The sequence below is a fragment of the Mus musculus genome, chromosome 8 (genome assembly GCF_000001635.26).
Source record: "Mus musculus strain C57BL/6J chromosome 8, GRCm38.p6 C57BL/6J".
In the NCBI taxonomy this organism is placed as follows: domain Eukaryota; kingdom Metazoa; phylum Chordata; class Mammalia; order Rodentia; family Muridae; genus Mus; species Mus musculus.
The window spans coordinates 43,567,212-43,584,630 of NC_000074.6; the positions used below are offsets into that span (position 1 = coordinate 43,567,212).

Here is a 17,419-nt window from a genome sequence, read left to right on the forward strand (position 1 = left end):
AAAGAGAATAAATACATAATCTAATTAAAAACAGATAAAAAAATACATACATGGACTTCATGACACTGAAAAGCTTCTGTAAGTCAAACGATACCATCAATAGGACCAGATGAGAGTCTACAGATTTGGAAAAGGTCTTCAATCACCCTACAGCAGACAGAGGATTAAACTTCAAAATATTTAAAGAATTCAAGAAATCAAGACAAAGAATCCAAATAATCGAATTAAAAGATGGAGTACAGACCTAAAACTGAAAACTCTCCTCAGAGAAATCTTGAATGGCTGAGAAGCATTTAAAGATCTGAGACTACAGCAACCAAACCAGGAACCTCATATTGTTCTCTCAGATTTCCAGACTCACTCTGACTCTGCTAGGGCCAAACTTTAGTGGACAGGAATTTTCATGAAGAAATGGGACTGGATGCTCCCATTCTTCCCATGAAAAAGCAGAATGAAAAGGGGGAAGGGCTTTCAAGCTGAGAAACACCAAATGCCAAGAAACACATACGGATGCTCATGGGTTGGACCCGTGTTTATTGAAGACAGACACCAATTCTATGAGTAACAGGTCAAAATTGAAGAAATGAAATTCTGACTGTATAGGACTTTCTTTAACTTGTTGGTGAATGCTTTTGATTCTAAAGCAAAGTAGAGGATGCAGAACATCCGACCTGGGATTTCACACAAATGTATGGGTGCCTCTGTGTATGTGTGTGTGTGTGTGTGTGTGTGTGTGTGTGTGTGTGTGTGCGCGCGCGCGCATGCGCACACATGAACATACATACACACACACACACACACAAAGACAGACAGACAAAGAGGGAGACAGAGACACTCAGATACAGAGCAAGAGAGAGAGAGAGGAAGAGGCTGAGGGAGAGGTTGAGGGAGAGGGAGAGGGAGAGGGAGAGGGAGAGGGAGAGGGAGAGGGAGAGGGAGAGGGAGAGATGTTAAATAGTCTACAAAAATAAATGAAGTAAAATTTATATTACAAATTTATAATTATTTTTGTATTTGTGTGTGTGTGTGTGTATGACATATACTTTTTCACAATTTCCAAGTTTTTCAGTAGACCTGAAATTCTGTTTTTATTCAGGTAAGATGTTTTTCACCCAATTCTGAATCTGGCACAATTTCTTTTAGGAATTATTTGCTTAACTTATAAAAAGAAAATAAATAAATTATGATAACAATACACACATCTAAAACAATAAGGATGTACACAATCCATTTGGAATGAGATAAAGGCAATGGAGGTGGTCCACTGTCTATACTACCTCCATGGCCACGTTTTTGACAGTCTGGTGGTTTCCATGTGACACCACAATGGCAGTGTTGTTTATTATTGCAGATTCCTTGCATATGGTATAACTGTGGTGAACAGTTACTTACCAGAACAGACTTGCTGACACACTTTCTGTCAACACATATATGGTCTGGAGCATAAGCTGTGCCATCGCTCACAGCTCCAATATCATCTATGGTGATCCCAAAATGATAGTCCATAGTCCAGCAGGTGATATTACTGAAGTGAGTATAATGCACTGTTTCATGGTTTCTCCTTTGGGGAAGTTGTATCACATTCTCACACTGAATTTGCCCACAGAGTACATCAGCAATTTGGCATGTTCTATATGTAGAGCTATCATTGCCACAGTTCCCAAAGCGGTCACCCTGTCTGTTCATTTCCATGTAGCAAATTTCATCTGCACTTCTACTTCCATTGCCAAAAATCTTCCGACACTGCTCATCACGTTGATGACATTCCATTTTATAGCAATAGCCCTCACCACTGCAAGGGATTCCGTCTGCTTTATACACATCTCCTGGACACTCAGCTGAAGTTCCATTGCACCACTCTGGAAGGTCACACTCATTTTTCTCTTTTCTACACACAGTGCCTGCTTTAAGGAACTGGCAATTTTTGCAACAAAGTCCAAAAGCACATTGAGCACCAGGTTTGAGAACACAGTCGCTGCTACAGCAAGGATCTTGTAAACAGGATTCAGAGTTCCCACAATCACACTGCTCTCCTTCTTCAACCACCTTATTCCCACACACGGTCAGGTTTGTTACTAGTGCTTCTGGAATATCATATAAGCAACTTCGTTTGGTAACAACTGAATACATTTCTTCATAACTACAGTTGCTGAATTTTGGAGAATTTGTTTTATATGGGGCCATTAGACAGTCTTTTAACCCACAAGTACATCCAATTCCATCATGTTTCATACCGAAGTTATGCCCCATCTCGTGTGCTACAATGTGTGCCATGTCTGACATTACATCAGAAAGGACACTGCTAACTCCACAATTATAAGGTGTACAAACGTCAGCTAAATAAGCTAACCCTAAATATAAACCATATCCCTGTCTGACTAAAAGGTGTATGATATCATGTCTAATGCGATTGCCAAACATGTTTTGCTTCCAAGTACAGAAATCACCAAGGACTTTAAATATACTGAGTTCTACATTGATATAGTTTTTTTCATTCCATACTTCAAGAGTGGTTAAAACCACATCAGTATCTATTTGAAGATAATAACCATTTACTCCATTGACTATTTGCAACATATCTTGAATACAAGTTGTGATATTGTTATTTCTATGAACATATTGTTTATGGTCTAGTACTACAAAATATTCAATAAACCTGTGGTGGGTCCACCAATTCTCATAGGGAATTTGTAAAAGTGTGGGGGCATTGCTTTCTTGTAGCTTCGTTTGTTGTGCTGTTTCCTCTTCTGATAACCCACATCTCATGGGAGATGATTCTGAATCCCCACTGTCCATTTTGTAAACCAGATGTTCAAATGTTGACGTTGAGCTCTTGGGCATGATTTCATAACTTGTGCCATTTATCTCTAGTGTGCCTTGCAAACTTCCAAAACAGGTGTTGACAATGACCGGGGACTCTAGGTCTTCATCCACATAGCCATGGTAATAGCAGTCATTCTGCACAAAATGGTGTTGTTCAAGGAGATCACCTTGGTCACTATAAGTGAATAATAAGAAGTTTCTGGATATCAAGTTTTTCTTGGGTTTCATAGTGATTATGTGCCTCTGCCCCCCAATGTTCAGGCTATAGGACAGCCAACCTGGTGAAATATTATTTCCTCTAGTGACAGTGACCCTCAAGGGTGTCACTACTTCTAGAAGGCTACTGTACTTAGCATGTCCAATTGGTGACCATGCAGAGAAGAAGAACATCGTCCACAGGCAGAACTTAAGGAACATGTTCCTTTTATGGACCAGGACCTTAGCCCCACTCACTATATCCTATTCGAGAGCCAAGGAGGAGCTTGAGAAGTCCTTGGTGTCCCAGTCCTCACTTTGTGTGGTTGCAAGCAGCACTGGTGTCTTCTGACATGGTTGAATCATACTAGAGGCAGGACTAAAAGAAACAGACACAAGTAAGGGCAAATATAGCCATTGGTAAATCATGGTCAAGTTAAGTTAGATGGCATAACTGCAGAGAATATGTTAAAATCAATTAATCTTTTTTCCAAGATGTTTAAACAATGCAGTTCTATTTTTCCTTTAATTTTGTAGTATACACTTCTGTAAATATATTTCTACACTTGAAGGAGTGATTGTAAATATATTTCTAAAGCACTCCTAGTTCTTAATATACTGAAACATTTTAATTAATTGTCCTTATCTATATATTGTTTCAGAATATTCTAATTTCACCCTATGCACAACATTAACTGTATATTTTAAGAATGCCATTGGTTTTATAAACGTAGTCATGGAAATTGTTACTCTCCTCAATCACTGTCCTGCTTCCTGAGAACACTTGACTGTTTCTTTCTGTCTTATCATTGCTTTGGTAGTCAGAAACTTCTCTCAGGCAGAAAACTTTTGTCATTTTTCTCTTTTCATATGCTTGTTTTCATATTGCTGTATGTGAGTGTGAACTATAGTGTTATCATGAACCTCATGTACATGTTGATATTTGTGGAAAGGTCACAGTTCGTCCTGGCTGGTGAGTCTTCAAGAGCTATGCATCTGGTTAGTGCAATTATTACTAAAGCTTAGTATTTCATATATTTATTACATTTTTGTGCTCTTAGAAGAATGTGTGTATGTATATAAGCATGAGTGAATATGTGTCTCTGTATATATGTGTTTGTGTGTGCATTTCTGTCTGTATTTAGAGAAGCCTACAGCAAGTTTTGGATCTCACTCCTAGGCCATCATTCACCTTGTTTCTCAGCACAGAGGCGATCACTGACATGGTTCTCTCTAAAGAGGGAAGAATTGCTCACCAGCAAGCCTTAAATACCTGCATATTTCTGTCATCTCATGGTTGGCATTTCTTATTTTTTTTCCTTTTTTTATTGGATATTTTCTTCATTTACATTTCAAATGCTATCACAAAATCCCTTATATACCCATCCCCACCCTGCTCCCCTACCCACTCACTCCCACTTCTTGGCCCTGGCTTTCCCATGTACTGCAGCATATAAAGTTTGCTAGACCAAGGGTCCTCTCTTCCCAGTGATGGCCAATTAGGCCATCTTCTGATACATATGCAGCTAGAGACACGAGTTCTGGGGGTACTGGTTAGTACATATTGTTGTTCCACCTATAGGGTTGCAGACTCCTTTAGTGCTTGGGTACTTTCTCTAGCTCCTACATTTGGGGCCCTGTGTTCCATCCTATAAATGACTGTGAGCATCCTCTTCTGTATATGCCAGGCACTGACAAAGCCTCACAGGAGACAGCTATATCAGGGTCCTTTCAGCAAAATCTTGCTGGCATACAATAGTGTCTGCATTTGGTGGCTGATTATGGGATGGACCACCAGGTGGGACAGTCTCTGGATGGTCCATCCTTTGGTCTTAGCTCTAAACTTTGTCTCTGCAACTCCTTCCATGGATATTTTATTCCCTTTTTGATTTTCTTGTGTTTTGGAAGTTTTATCTTGGGTATTCTAGGTTTCTGGGCTAATATCCACTTACCAGGGAGGGCATATCAAGTGACTTCTTTTGTGATTGGTTTAACTCACTCAGGATGATATCGTCCAGATACACCCATTTGTCCAAGAATTTCATAAATTCATTGTTCTTAATAGATGAGTAGTACTCCACTGTGTAAATGTACCACATTTTCTGTATCCATTCCTCTGTTGAGGGACATCTGGGTTCTTTCCAGCTTCTGGCTATTATGAATAGGTCTGCTATGAATATAGTGGATCATGTGTCCTTATTACATATTGGAACATCTGGGTATATGCTCAGGAGAGGTATTGCTGGATCTACTGGTAGTACTATGTACAGTTTTCTGAGGAGCCGCCAGACTAATTTCCAGAGTGGTTGTACAAGCTTGCAATCCCACCAGCAATGGAGGAATGTTCTTCTTTCTCCACGTCCTTGCCAACATCTGCTGCCACCTGAATTTTTGATCCTAGCCATTCTGAGTGGTGTGAAGTGGAATCTCAGGGTTGTTTTGATTTTCATTTCCCTGATGATTAAGGATGTTGAACATTTTTTCAGGTGCTTCTCAACCCTTCAGTATTCCTCTGTTTAGAATTCTTCGTTTAGCTCTGTACTTCTTCATTTAATGGGGTCATTGGAATTTTTTGATTTCAGCTTCTTGAGCTTTTTGTATGTATTGGATATTAGTCCCCTATCAGATTTAGGATTGGTAAAAATTCTTTCCCAATCTGTTGGTCGCCTTTTTGTCTTATTGATGTATCTTTTGCCCTACCGAAGCTTTGCAATTTTTTAAGGTCCCATTTGTAGATTCTTGATCTTACAGCACAGGCCATTGCTGTTCTGTTTAGATATTTTTCCCCTGTGCCCATATCTTCGAGGGTTTTTCCCCACTTTGTCCTCTATAAATTTCAGTGTCCTTGGTTTTATGTGGATGTCTTTGATCTACTTAGACTTGTGCTTTGTACAGGAGATAAGAATGGATCAATTCACATTCTTCTACATGATAATTGCCAGTTGTACCAGCACCATTTTTTGAAAATGCTGTCTTTTTTTCCACTGGATGGTTTTAGCTTCCTTGTCAAAGATCAGGTGACCATAGCTGTGTGGGTTCATTTCTGGGTCTTCAATTCTATTCCATTGATCTACCTGTCTGTCACTGTACCAGCACCATGAAGTTTTTTTCACAATTGCTCTGTAGTACAGATTGAAATCAGGCATGGTGATTCCACCGGAGGTTCTTTTATCCTTGAGAAGAGTTTTTGCATCCTAGGTTTTTTTGTTATTTGAAATGCAATTTCAATGAATTTCAAATTTCCCTTTCTAACTCAGTGAAGAATTGAGTTGGAATTTTGATGGGGATTGCATTGAATGTGTAGCTTGCTTTCGGCAGGATATGAATTTTCAAATTGCCCTTTCTAACTCAGTGAAGAATTGAGTTGGAATTTTGATGGGGATTGCATTGAATGTGTAGCTTGCTTTCGGCAGGATAGCCATTTTTACTATATTATTCCTGCCAATCCATGAGAATGGAAGATCTTTCCATCTTCTGAGATCTTCAATTTCTCTCTTCAGAGACTTGGGGTTCTTGTCATATAGATCTTTCACTTCCTTAGTTAGAGTCACACCAAGATATTTTATATTATTTGTGGCTATTGTGAAGGGTGGTGTTTCCCTAATTTCTTTCTCATCCTTTTTATCCTTTGTGTAGAGAAAGGCCACTGATTTGTTTGAGTTAATTTTATATCCAGCTACTGTGCTGAAGCAGTTTTTCAGGTTTAGGAGTTCTCTGATGGAATTTTTATGGTCACTTATATATACTATAATATCATCTACAAATAGTTGTATTTTGACTTCTTCCTTTCCAATTTGTATCCACTTGATCTCCTTTTGTTGTGGAATTGCTCTGGCCAGGACTTCAAGTACTATATTGAATAGGTAGGGAGAAAGTGGGTAGCCTTGTCTAGTCCCTGATTTTATTGGGATTGCTTCTATGGCTGCCATTTCAAGCACTGTCAACTAACAAAATATTTCACATAGGTTTTGGTGATTTCTTCTCATGTCTGTATTCCTTTGCAACATTCATTTTACCAAATGAGCTTTCTCTTTCTCTCTTGTCTTGTATCTTTAGTGTACTACTATTTTGAAAAAACAATTAAGGAACAAGATACACTACATATACAGTGAAGTGGGGAAGAGCCTTGAGCACATGGGCACAGGTGAAAATTTCCTAAACAGAACATCAATAGCTTATGCTTTAAGATCAAGAATCGACAAATGGGACCACATAAACTTGCAAGGCTTCTGTAAGGCAAAGGACACTGTCAATAGGACAAAATGGCAACCAACACATTGGAAAAAGATCATTCCCAATCCTACATCTGATAGAGGGCTTATATCCAATATATACAAAGAACTCAAGAAGTTAGACTCCAGAGAACCAAATAACCGTATTGAAAAATGGGGCACAGAGCTAAACAAAGGATTCACAACCAAGGAATACTGAATGGTTGAGAAGTACGTAAAGAAATGTTCAACATCCTTAGTCATCAGGGAAATACAAATCAAAACAACCCTGAGATTCCACCTCACACCAGTCAGAATGGCTAAGATGAAAAACTCAGGTGAGTTCAGATGCTGGTGAAATTGTAGACAAAGAGGAACTCTTCTCCATTGCTGGTGGAATTGTAAGCTGGTACAATCACTCTGGAAATCAGTTTGGTGGTTCCTCAGAAAATTGTTCATAATACTAGCCGAGGACCCACTAACACCACTCCTGGGCATATACTCAGAAAATGTTCTAACATGTAATAAGGATACATGCTCCATTATGTTAATTGCAGCCTTATTTATAAAAGCCAGAAGCTGGAAAGAACCCAGATGTCCCTCAGCAGAGGAATGGATACAGAAAATGTGGTACATTTACACAGTAGAGTACTAACTAGATATTAAAAAGAATGAATTTATGAAATTCTTAAGCAAATGGATGGATCTTGTGGATATCATCCTGAGTGAGGTAACGCAATCACAAAAGAACACACATGGTATATACTCACTGATAAGTGGATATTAGCCCAGAAGCTCAGAATAACCAAGATACAATTCATTATCCACATGAAATTCAAGAAGGAAGATCAAACTGTGGATACATTGAAGGGGGAACAAAATACCCATGGAAGGAGTTATAAAGACAAAGTGTGTAGCAGAGACTGAAGGAAAGACCATCCAGAGACTCCCCACCCATATACAATCAACAAACCCAGACACTATTGTGGATACCAACAAGTACTTGCTGACAGGAGGGTTATACGGCTGTCTCCTGAGAATCTCTGCCAGTGCCTGACAAATAAAGAAGTGGAAGCTCACAGCTTACCATTGGACTGAGCACAGGGTCCCCAATGCAGGAGCTGGAGATAGATCCCAAAATGAGCTGAAGGGGTTTGCAGCCCCATAGGTGGAATAACAAAATGAATTAACCAGTACCTCCAGAGCTCCCAGGGAGTAAATCACTGACCATAGAGTACAGATGGTGGGACTCATGGCTCCCACTACATTTGTACCAGAGAATGGCCTATAAAGTCATCAAGGGAGGAGAGGCCCTTGGTCCTGTGAAGACTCTATGCTCCAGTGTAGGGGAATGCCAGGGCCAAGAAGCAGGAGTGGGTGGGTTGGTGAGCAGGGGTCGGGGGAAAGGGATAGGGGAAGTGATTTTTGGAGGGGAATTCAGGAAAGGGAATAACATTTGAAATGTAAATAAAGAAAATATCTAATAAAAAATAAACGAAAAAAAGTACAACAACTGATTGAGAGTTGATAAATAGGTTCATCTAGCGCCACGAATGCTTCAATCAGTATGTTCTTAGCAGTGCAAGGACAATATTCTATGTGGGATGCAGGAAAGTAAGAGTCTCTAGCAAATAAAATGATATCAATAATCACAAAAAGAAAAGTATGTCAAAATTAATGACTCAAAATATAGTAATTGGTTAAAAACCACACTTGAGAAATTGAGCAAGCTCAGTCATTCATTACTGTACACAATGCTTTTTAGCATCCACAACTTGAGAGGAAAAATAAATTTTTTTGAATATATAATTTGGTTCAACTATTACAGCCTAGATTTTATTTTGGCTCTCAAACATCAGATTTTTCTCCTACAACCTCATCAAATTTATATCTAGCCATTTACCACCTAAGATCTCTAATAATTTAGGATGTCGTGAATCAAACTAAAAACTTTAAAGTCACTAGAACAAAATAGAAGAGAGTGGAAATATTTAAAGAAAATAAGTGTCACCCCCAAGCATGAAAAATTTGCAAGATATTGAGTTCTGTATGTGTTCAACTACTAATTATTCGTGCTTTTGTTGTTTACTGAATGTTCAAAAGGCTTACCCTCAGGTTGAGTGATGCCCATGTTCTTTTAATTGTTATTGTCTTGCTCATAAAACATTTTTACATCCTATCTCAGGAACAAAGGTTGTTGTTTGAGGATGCACAAGAGAATATAAGTCCTTCACTTGTCTCTCATGGAGTAAGTTCTAGACTCATGTGCCTAGCAACAGAAGCCTCTCCTTTCACAGAACCTGGCAACTCATGAGATTCTTCCCAATTGTTCCTCTACCACATCAACCAAAGTTATTTGGTTTCCACTTTCATGTCAGTAAGTCCAACTTCTTTCTCCTTATACGCTGCGCTCTGGTGTCTCTGGTGTGAGAAAATCTCATTTCCAAACTTGTATTTCTCCTCATACACTGTAAAACCATGAGAACTCCCTGTTATGTTCATTTTATTATTACTGTTCCATTTTATTTAGTATTGACCATAATAAAGAATACTCAAAGCACTTAACATTATGGAAAATAATTCCACTTCTTTTAAAATATATTATTAAGAATTCAAATGTCTGCCATTGGTTTTACCATTCTTAGATCACTGAGTACAACCTCCCCAGAGACATTGAACACCTGCACATGTAGATGCATTGTCTATGTCATACAACTGCTATTCAAGCTAGTATATGGGATGAATTTGGAAGAGGAGGGCTGAGAACCAGCATAGGTGTGAATTTCTTTGGCAGTGGAATAGCCAATAACTGAGACTACACCAATCTTGGAGTAGTGCATTTTATAAGTTGATTAGAAAGTGGTGGGGACTTGTTTATGTGCTGTTTAATACTGCTAAATTCTGGGTGACTTATGACTTACCTGTGTGCTCCATTGAAACTTCCAGGTTATTTTTTTTTCCTTTGAGAATTTTGTACTTTCTATTTTAGTACATTCCCTTCCATCCAGGAACTCATCCCAGGTCCATCTTCCCATTCTAACTCAACTTTATGTTTTCTCTCTGTCTTAAAACAAAGCAAAATAACAAGAAACAACAATGACAAAACCGAACACTGAAAAACCTAGATTCCATTTACTGTTGGCCTATTATGTGTGATCATCATATGTGCACACAAATGAGTAAGTGGGGTTAGAATACAGTTTTACTCTATTAAGGAAAACCAATTTTTTCCTTTCCCTGCAATTTTATCACTTGCATATAAGTTTTCCAGCTCAGAGTGGGACTTTTCAGACATATCCGATTTTTTTTTCATACTAAATAGTTTGATCATGTTTATGTATTGGTGAGACTTTATGTTCCCTTTCTTTCTTGTTGGGATGCTGTGTGGAGTGAATATCAACAGGTCATTTTTTCAATATTTGTGTTTTTGTGAATTAATATCTGTGTCTGTCTTGTTATGTCTGGGAAATGCTGTTTCCTTAACCATCCATCTAAACTGGTTCATAGAATGTTTACCTTTCTTTTTCCATACCAATCTCTAAGTGTTGAGGGGAGCATTTTGATAAGGACCATTATATTTTGAACAGACCATTCCAAGGTCTCTCATTTTCTGTGTATTGTTCAGAGTGGTCTCTGTGTCATTCACAATTCATTGCTTGAGGAAACTTCTTTGTTGAGAGCTGAGTTATAGTCTCATCTATGAGTATAGCAATATGTCATTAGAAGTCATTTATTTATAATATTCATTAAGTGGACTAATAGTTTTAGGTATCCCCATAGGCCATCTGACTTAGTCTAAACATAAATAATAGAAATATGGGTTCCATATCGTGAGGTTTAACTTAAATACAATCGGAATGGAATTGGTGAGCCTATGAACATTCTTGCCATGCTTCTCATTACTAAATCTACAAATATCTTATAGGCAGTCCATTACTATAGCTTGGCATAGCTATGTGACATCTGGATAAGATTATTATCATCTTTATTCTGGAAGCAAATAAGGCACTTTAAAGATATATATGAAAGCTTGCCTGAAGGTTGAAGTCTCCAGTTTACTATCATCTAGATTTCTCTATGTTATATGCCATACGTATGTGGTATCAATGTCAATAGTGTCTTTTCATTAGTTGTAGCTCATATCCAGTAGCATTACAATATCCTGTAGGGATTGATGGTTTCAGTACACAGCTAAAAAGACATAATCCATTTCTAGGTACTGTAGGTTTTATTAGGTAGTGTAAGTTGTGGCATAGTCTCTCACTTTATAATCACTACTCCATTAAAAATATATGTATGCATAGATTTGTTTATAATATTTATACATAGTATATATTTTTAAATTACTTTCCTAGTCTTTCTCTCCCCCCTTTCCCTCTCTCTGTCTCTGTCTTCTCTCACTCAGTCTCGGTCTATCTGTGTCTGTCTGTCTCTCCCTCTTTCTCTCTCTCTCTTTCTGTACACACACACACACACACACACACACACACACACACACACACACACACACTCATTCCCATGCTTTTACGGCTTTCTTAACTTCTTCGCTACTAGATATTCCTTCTCACATTTCTCCCTTATGCAGTCGTCCCATCATCCATCACTATTAATCATTCTGCTCTAATATTCTCTTCATTTCTTAGTAATTGTATATTATATAATTTTTTCCCTGGGAAGATCTTCTATTGCTCCCTCATTCCTTACTAGACAGCTAACCTCAGTGTGTATCATAAATGAAATATAAATAGTTAAACCCAAAATAGTAACATCTACTTCTAAGAGAAATATGCAGTTTGTCTTACCTTCCTCTGAATGATTATTTCTAGCTCTATCAAATTATATGCAAATTACAGGTTTCTTAATAGTTGAATAATCATCCACTGTCTAAATGTACTACATTTTATTATCTTGTAATCAAATGATGGTCATCTGGGCTCCTTGCCCTTTTTGATTGTTATGAATAGGGAAGATGTGAACATGGATGAGTAATTATCCCTCCAGTGAAGTGTTGAGTCCTTTGGTTATATGCTCAAGGTTCAGACAGATATACCTTGGAGTAAATCTCTTTTCTTATTGTGAGGAATCCCTATTCTGATTCCTTAGTGGCCAGACTAGTTTATACTCTTACCAGTAGTAAATAATTTTTCTCATTACCTTTTTATTGTTAGCAAGTGCTATATTTTCTTTTATTAGTGTTGTCCATTGTGACTGGGATAAGATGGAATTTGAAAGTATTTAAAATTTTTCTGTTGAAAGTGGGGTACATCTGGAAGTTTAGCTCATAAAGATGTTCTTCTTTGATTCTTGCTACTCCTCCTCTCCCTCTTCCTCCTCTCCCTCTTCTTTATGCTCCTTTTCTTCCTCCTCTTCAACTCTCTTCCTTCTCCTCCTCCTCTTCCTTCTTTTTCATTTCTGTTTTTGTTTTGTTTGTTTGTTTGTTTGGTTGGTTTTGTTCTTTTTTTATTAGATATTTTCTTCATTTACAATTCAAATGCTATCCGAAAGTACCATGAGGTGCTGAGAGGAAGGTATATCCTTTTGTTTTAGGATAAAATGTCCTGTAGATATCTGTTAAATCCATTTCTTTCATAACTTCTGTTAGTTTCAATGTGTCTCTGTTTAGTTTCTGTTTCCAGTATCTAGAAGGAAAATGGGGTGTTTAAGTCTCCCACTATTATTGTGTGAGGTTCAATATGTGCTTTGAGCTTTAGTCAAGTTTCCTTAATGAATGTGGCTGCCCTTGCATTTGGAGCATAAATTTTCATAACTGAGAGTTCATCATGGAAGGTTTTACCTTTGATGAGTACGAAGTGCCCCTCCTTGTCTTTTTTGGGTACCTTCCCCAATATTGGGCACTGGTGGCACATGCCTTTAATCCCAGTACTTGGGAGGCAGAGGCAGGCAGATTTCTGAGTTTGAGGACAGAGAGGGCTATACAGAGAAACCCTGTATCAACACCCCCCCCCCCCCGCAAAAAAAAAAAAAAAAAGAAAAAAGAAAAAAGAGAACATGCTCATGGATTGGCAGGATCAACATTGTAAAAATGGCTATCTTGCCAAAAGCAATCTACAGATTCAACACAATCCCCATCAAAATTCCAACTCAATTCTTCAACGAATTAGAAGGAGCAATTTGCAAATTCATCTGGAATAACAAAAAACCTAGGATAGCAAAAACTCTTCTCAAGGATAAAAGAACCTCTGGTGGAATCACCATGCCTGACCTAAAGCTTTACTATAGAGCAATTGTGGTAAAAACTGCATGGTACTGGTATAGAGACAGACAAGTAGACCAATGGAATAGAATTGAAGACCCAGAAATGAACCCACACACCTATGGTCACTTGATCTTCGACAAGGGAGCTAAAACCATCCAGTGGAAGAAAGACAGCATTTTCAACAATTGGTGCTGGCACAACTGGTTGTTATCATGTAGAAGAATGCGAATTGATCCATACTTATCTCCTTGTACTAAGGTCAAATCTAAATGGATCAAAGAACTTCACATAAAACCAGAGACACTCAAACTTATAGAGGAGAAAGTGGGGAAAAGCCTTGAAGATATGGGCACAGGGGAAAAATTCCTGAACAGAACAGCAATGGCTTGTGCTGTAAGATCGAGAATTGACAAATGGGACCTAATGAAACTCCAAAGTTTCTGCAAGGCAAAAGACACCGTCAATAAGACAAAAAGACCACCAACAGATTGGGAAAGGATCTTTACCTATCCTAAACCAGATAGGGGACTAATAGCCAACATATATAAAGAACTCAAGAAGGTGGACTTCAGAAAATCAAATAACCCCATTAAAAAATGGGGCTCAGAACAGAACAAAGAATTCTCACCTGAGGAATACCGAATGGCAGAGAAGCACCTGAAAAAATGTTCAACATCCTTAATCATCAGGGAAATGCAAATCAAAACAACCTTGAGATTCCACCTTACACCGGTCAGAATGGCTAAGATCAAAAATTCAGGTGACAGCAGATGCTGGCGAGGATGTGGAGAAAGAGGAACACTCCTCCATTGTTGGTGGGATTGCAGGCTTGTACAACCACTCTGGAAATCTGTCTGGCGGTTCCTCAGAAAATTGCACATAGTACTACCGGAGGATCCAGCAATACCTCTCCTGGGCATATATCCAGAAGATGCCCCAACTGGTAAGAAGGACACATGCTCCACTATGTTCATAGCAGCCTTATTTATAATAGCCAGAAGCTGGAAAGAACCCAGATGCCCCTCAACAGAGGAATGGATACAGAAAATGTGGTACATCTACACAATGGAGTACTACTCAGCTATTAAAAAGAATGAATTTATGAAATTCCTAGCCAAATGGATGGACCTGGAGGGCATCATCCTGAGTGAGGTAACACATTCACAAAGAAACTCACACAATATGTACTCACTGATAAGTGGATATTAGCCCCAAACCTAGGATACCCAAGATATAAGATACAATTTCTTAAACACATGAAACTCAAGAAAAATGAAGACTGAAGTGTGGACACTATGCCCCTCCTTAGAAGTGGGAACAAAACACCCTTGGAAGGAGTTACAGAGACAAAGTTTGGAGCTGAGATGAAAGGATGGACCATGTAGAGACTGCCATATCCAGGGATCCACCCCATAATCAGCATCCAAACACTGACACCATTGCATACACTAGCAAGATTTTATTGAAAGGACCCAGATGTAGCTGTCTCTTGTGAGACTATGCCGGGGCCTAGCAAACACAGAAGTGGATGCTCACAGTCAGCTAATGGATGGATCACAGGACTCCCTATGGAGGAGCTAGAGAAAGTAGCCAAGGAGCTAAAGGGATCTGCAACCCTATAGGTGGATCAACATTATGAACTAACCAGTACCCCGGAGCTCTTGACTCTAGCTGCGTATATATCAAAAGATGGCCTAGTCGGCCATCACTGGAAAGAGAGGCCCATTTGACACGCAAACTTTATATGCCCCAGAACAGGGGAACGCCAGGGCCAAAAAGGGGGAGTGGGCGGGTAGGGGAGTGGGGGTGGGTGGGTATGGGGGACTTTTGGTATAGCATTGGAAATGTAAATGAGCTAAATACCTAATAAAAAATGGAAAGAAAAAAAAAACCAAAAGGTAGAAAACTGAAGGTGGGAGTTCTTGTAGGGAGAAAGGAATTCTGGGAGTAAGTCAAGCATGAGAAAATTCTCCAGGGTGACTCCAAGGAGGCACAGTATGAAACTCAGGAGAGGTAACCAGCCATGTAGCACACATAGATAGAATAGCATAAGCAGGTTATATAAGTGATGAGCTAGTTGAGGAACAACCCTAAGCCTGTGACCTAGGCATTTACTCATAAATAATTGTCTCAGAGTCGTTTTTGGGGAATTGGGCATGGTTAGAAATGTCTGGAGTGCATGGTACCATTTTATCCAAACAGCCAATCTTTATTGTCACCTGATCTGAGTCAGTTCTGTCCCAGGAACAACAGCAGTGGGAACACAGGCAAAGGCAGTGAGCACCATGGTGGGTGGCTCATCCTAAACCAGACTCTGCTATTCAATGCTCATTCAACCTGAGGGAAACCTAGACTTTTTTCTTATTTTAGACATATTCATCTGAAAAAAGTAGAATACAGGTAAAAATCAATGCCTTCAAGTTGTTATAAAGTCGAAACGAATTCATCTCTCCAGGGTGACTTAAGTAGAGATTCTATTGTTGTAATAAAACTCCATTACATGGGGCTTGAAAGATAACTCAGTGGGTAAGAGCAGTGGATGCTCTTCCAGAGGTCCCAGGTTTGATTGTTAACACCCCCGAAAAAAAAAAAAAAAAAAAAAAAAAGAGAATGGCTACTCAAGTGTTTCTTCAGACCATTTGCTTGGAAAATTGTTTTCCAGCCTTTCACTCTGAGGTAGTGTCTGTCATTTTCCCTGAGATGGGTTTCCTGTAAGCAGCAAAATGTTGGATCCTGTTTGTGTAGCCAGTCTATTAGTTTATGTCTTTTTATTGGGCAATTGAATCCATTGATGTTAAGAAAAATTAAAGAAAAGTAATTGTTGCTTCCTATTATTTTTGTTGTTAGAGGTGGCATTCTGTTCTTGTGGCTGTATTCTTTTAGGTTTGTTAAAGGATTACTTTCTTGCTATTTCTAGGGGATACTTTCCATCCTTGTGTTGCTGTTTTCCCTTTATTATCCTTTGAAGGGCTGGATTCATGGAAAGATATTGTGTGAATTTTGTTTTGTGATGGAATACTTTGGTTTCTCCATCTGTGGTAATTCAGAGTTTTGTTGGGTATAGTGGCCTGGGCTGACATTTGTGTTTTCTTAGGGTCTGTATAACATCTGTCCAAGATCTTCTGGCTTTCATAGTCTCTGGTGAAAAATCTGGTGTAATTCTGATAGGCCTGCCTTTATATGTTACTTGACCTTTTTCCCTTACTGCTTTTAATATTCTACCTTTATTTAGTGCATTTGCTGTTCTGATTATTATGTGTTGGAAGGAATTTCTTTTCTGGTCTAGACTATTTGGAGTTCTGTAGGCTTCTTGTATATACATGGGTGTCCCTTTCTTTAGATTAGGGAGGTGTTCTTCAATAATTTTGTTGAAGATTTTTACTGGCTCTTTAAGTTGAAAGTTTTCATTCTCATTTACTCCTATTATCCGTAGGTTTGGTCTTCTCATTGTGTCCTGGAGTTCCTGTATGATTTGCATTAGGATCTGTTTGCATTTTGCATTTTCTTTGATTGTTGTGTCCATGTTTTCTGTGGAATCTTCTGCACCTGAGAATCTCTCTTTGATCTCTTATATTCTGTTGCTGATGCTTGTAACTATGGTTCCTGATTTCTTTCCTAGGATTTCTATCTCCAGAGTTGTCTCCCTTTGGGCTTTCTTTATTGCTTCTACTTCCATTTTTAGATCTTGGATGGTTTTATTCAATTCCATTACCTGTTTGGTTGTGTTATCCTGTAATTCTTTAAGGGATTTTTGTGTTTCTACTTTAAGGACTTCTACCTGTTTAGCAGTGTTTTCCAGTAATTCTTTAAGGACTTCTACCTTTTCAGCAGTGTTCTTCTGTATTTTTTTAAGTGAGTTGTTAATAACCTTCTTAAAATCTTCTAACACCATCATGAGATATGATGGTAAATCCAAGTCTTGCTTTTCAGGTGTGTTGGCATATCCAGTCTTTCTGTGGTGGGCATACTGGGT

At 38.6% G+C, this 17,419-nt stretch overlaps 1 protein-coding gene across 1 annotated transcript; it reads right to left on the reverse strand.

The window, feature by feature from the left end:
* Positions 1-1,061: 1,061 nt before the first annotated feature.
* Positions 1,062-9,496, reverse strand: Adam26a (a disintegrin and metallopeptidase domain 26A (testase 3)). The gene is made up of 2 exons (NM_010085.3): positions 9,339-9,496; positions 1,062-3,397 (listed from the first exon to the last, which is right to left on the reverse strand). Exon 2 carries the CDS (start codon positions 3,238-3,240, stop codon positions 1,147-1,149), a length of 2,094 nt encoding a protein of 697 aa, NP_034215.2. The 5' UTR covers positions 3,241-3,397; positions 9,339-9,496; the 3' UTR covers positions 1,062-1,146.
* Positions 9,497-17,419: the final 7,923 nt, after the last annotated feature.

Excerpts from the sequence above, each read along its gene's own strand:
- Adam26a (NM_010085.3), bottom strand. The coding sequence starts at position 3,240 with ATGTTCCTTAAGTTCTGCCTGTGGACGATGTTCTTCTTCTCTGCATGG.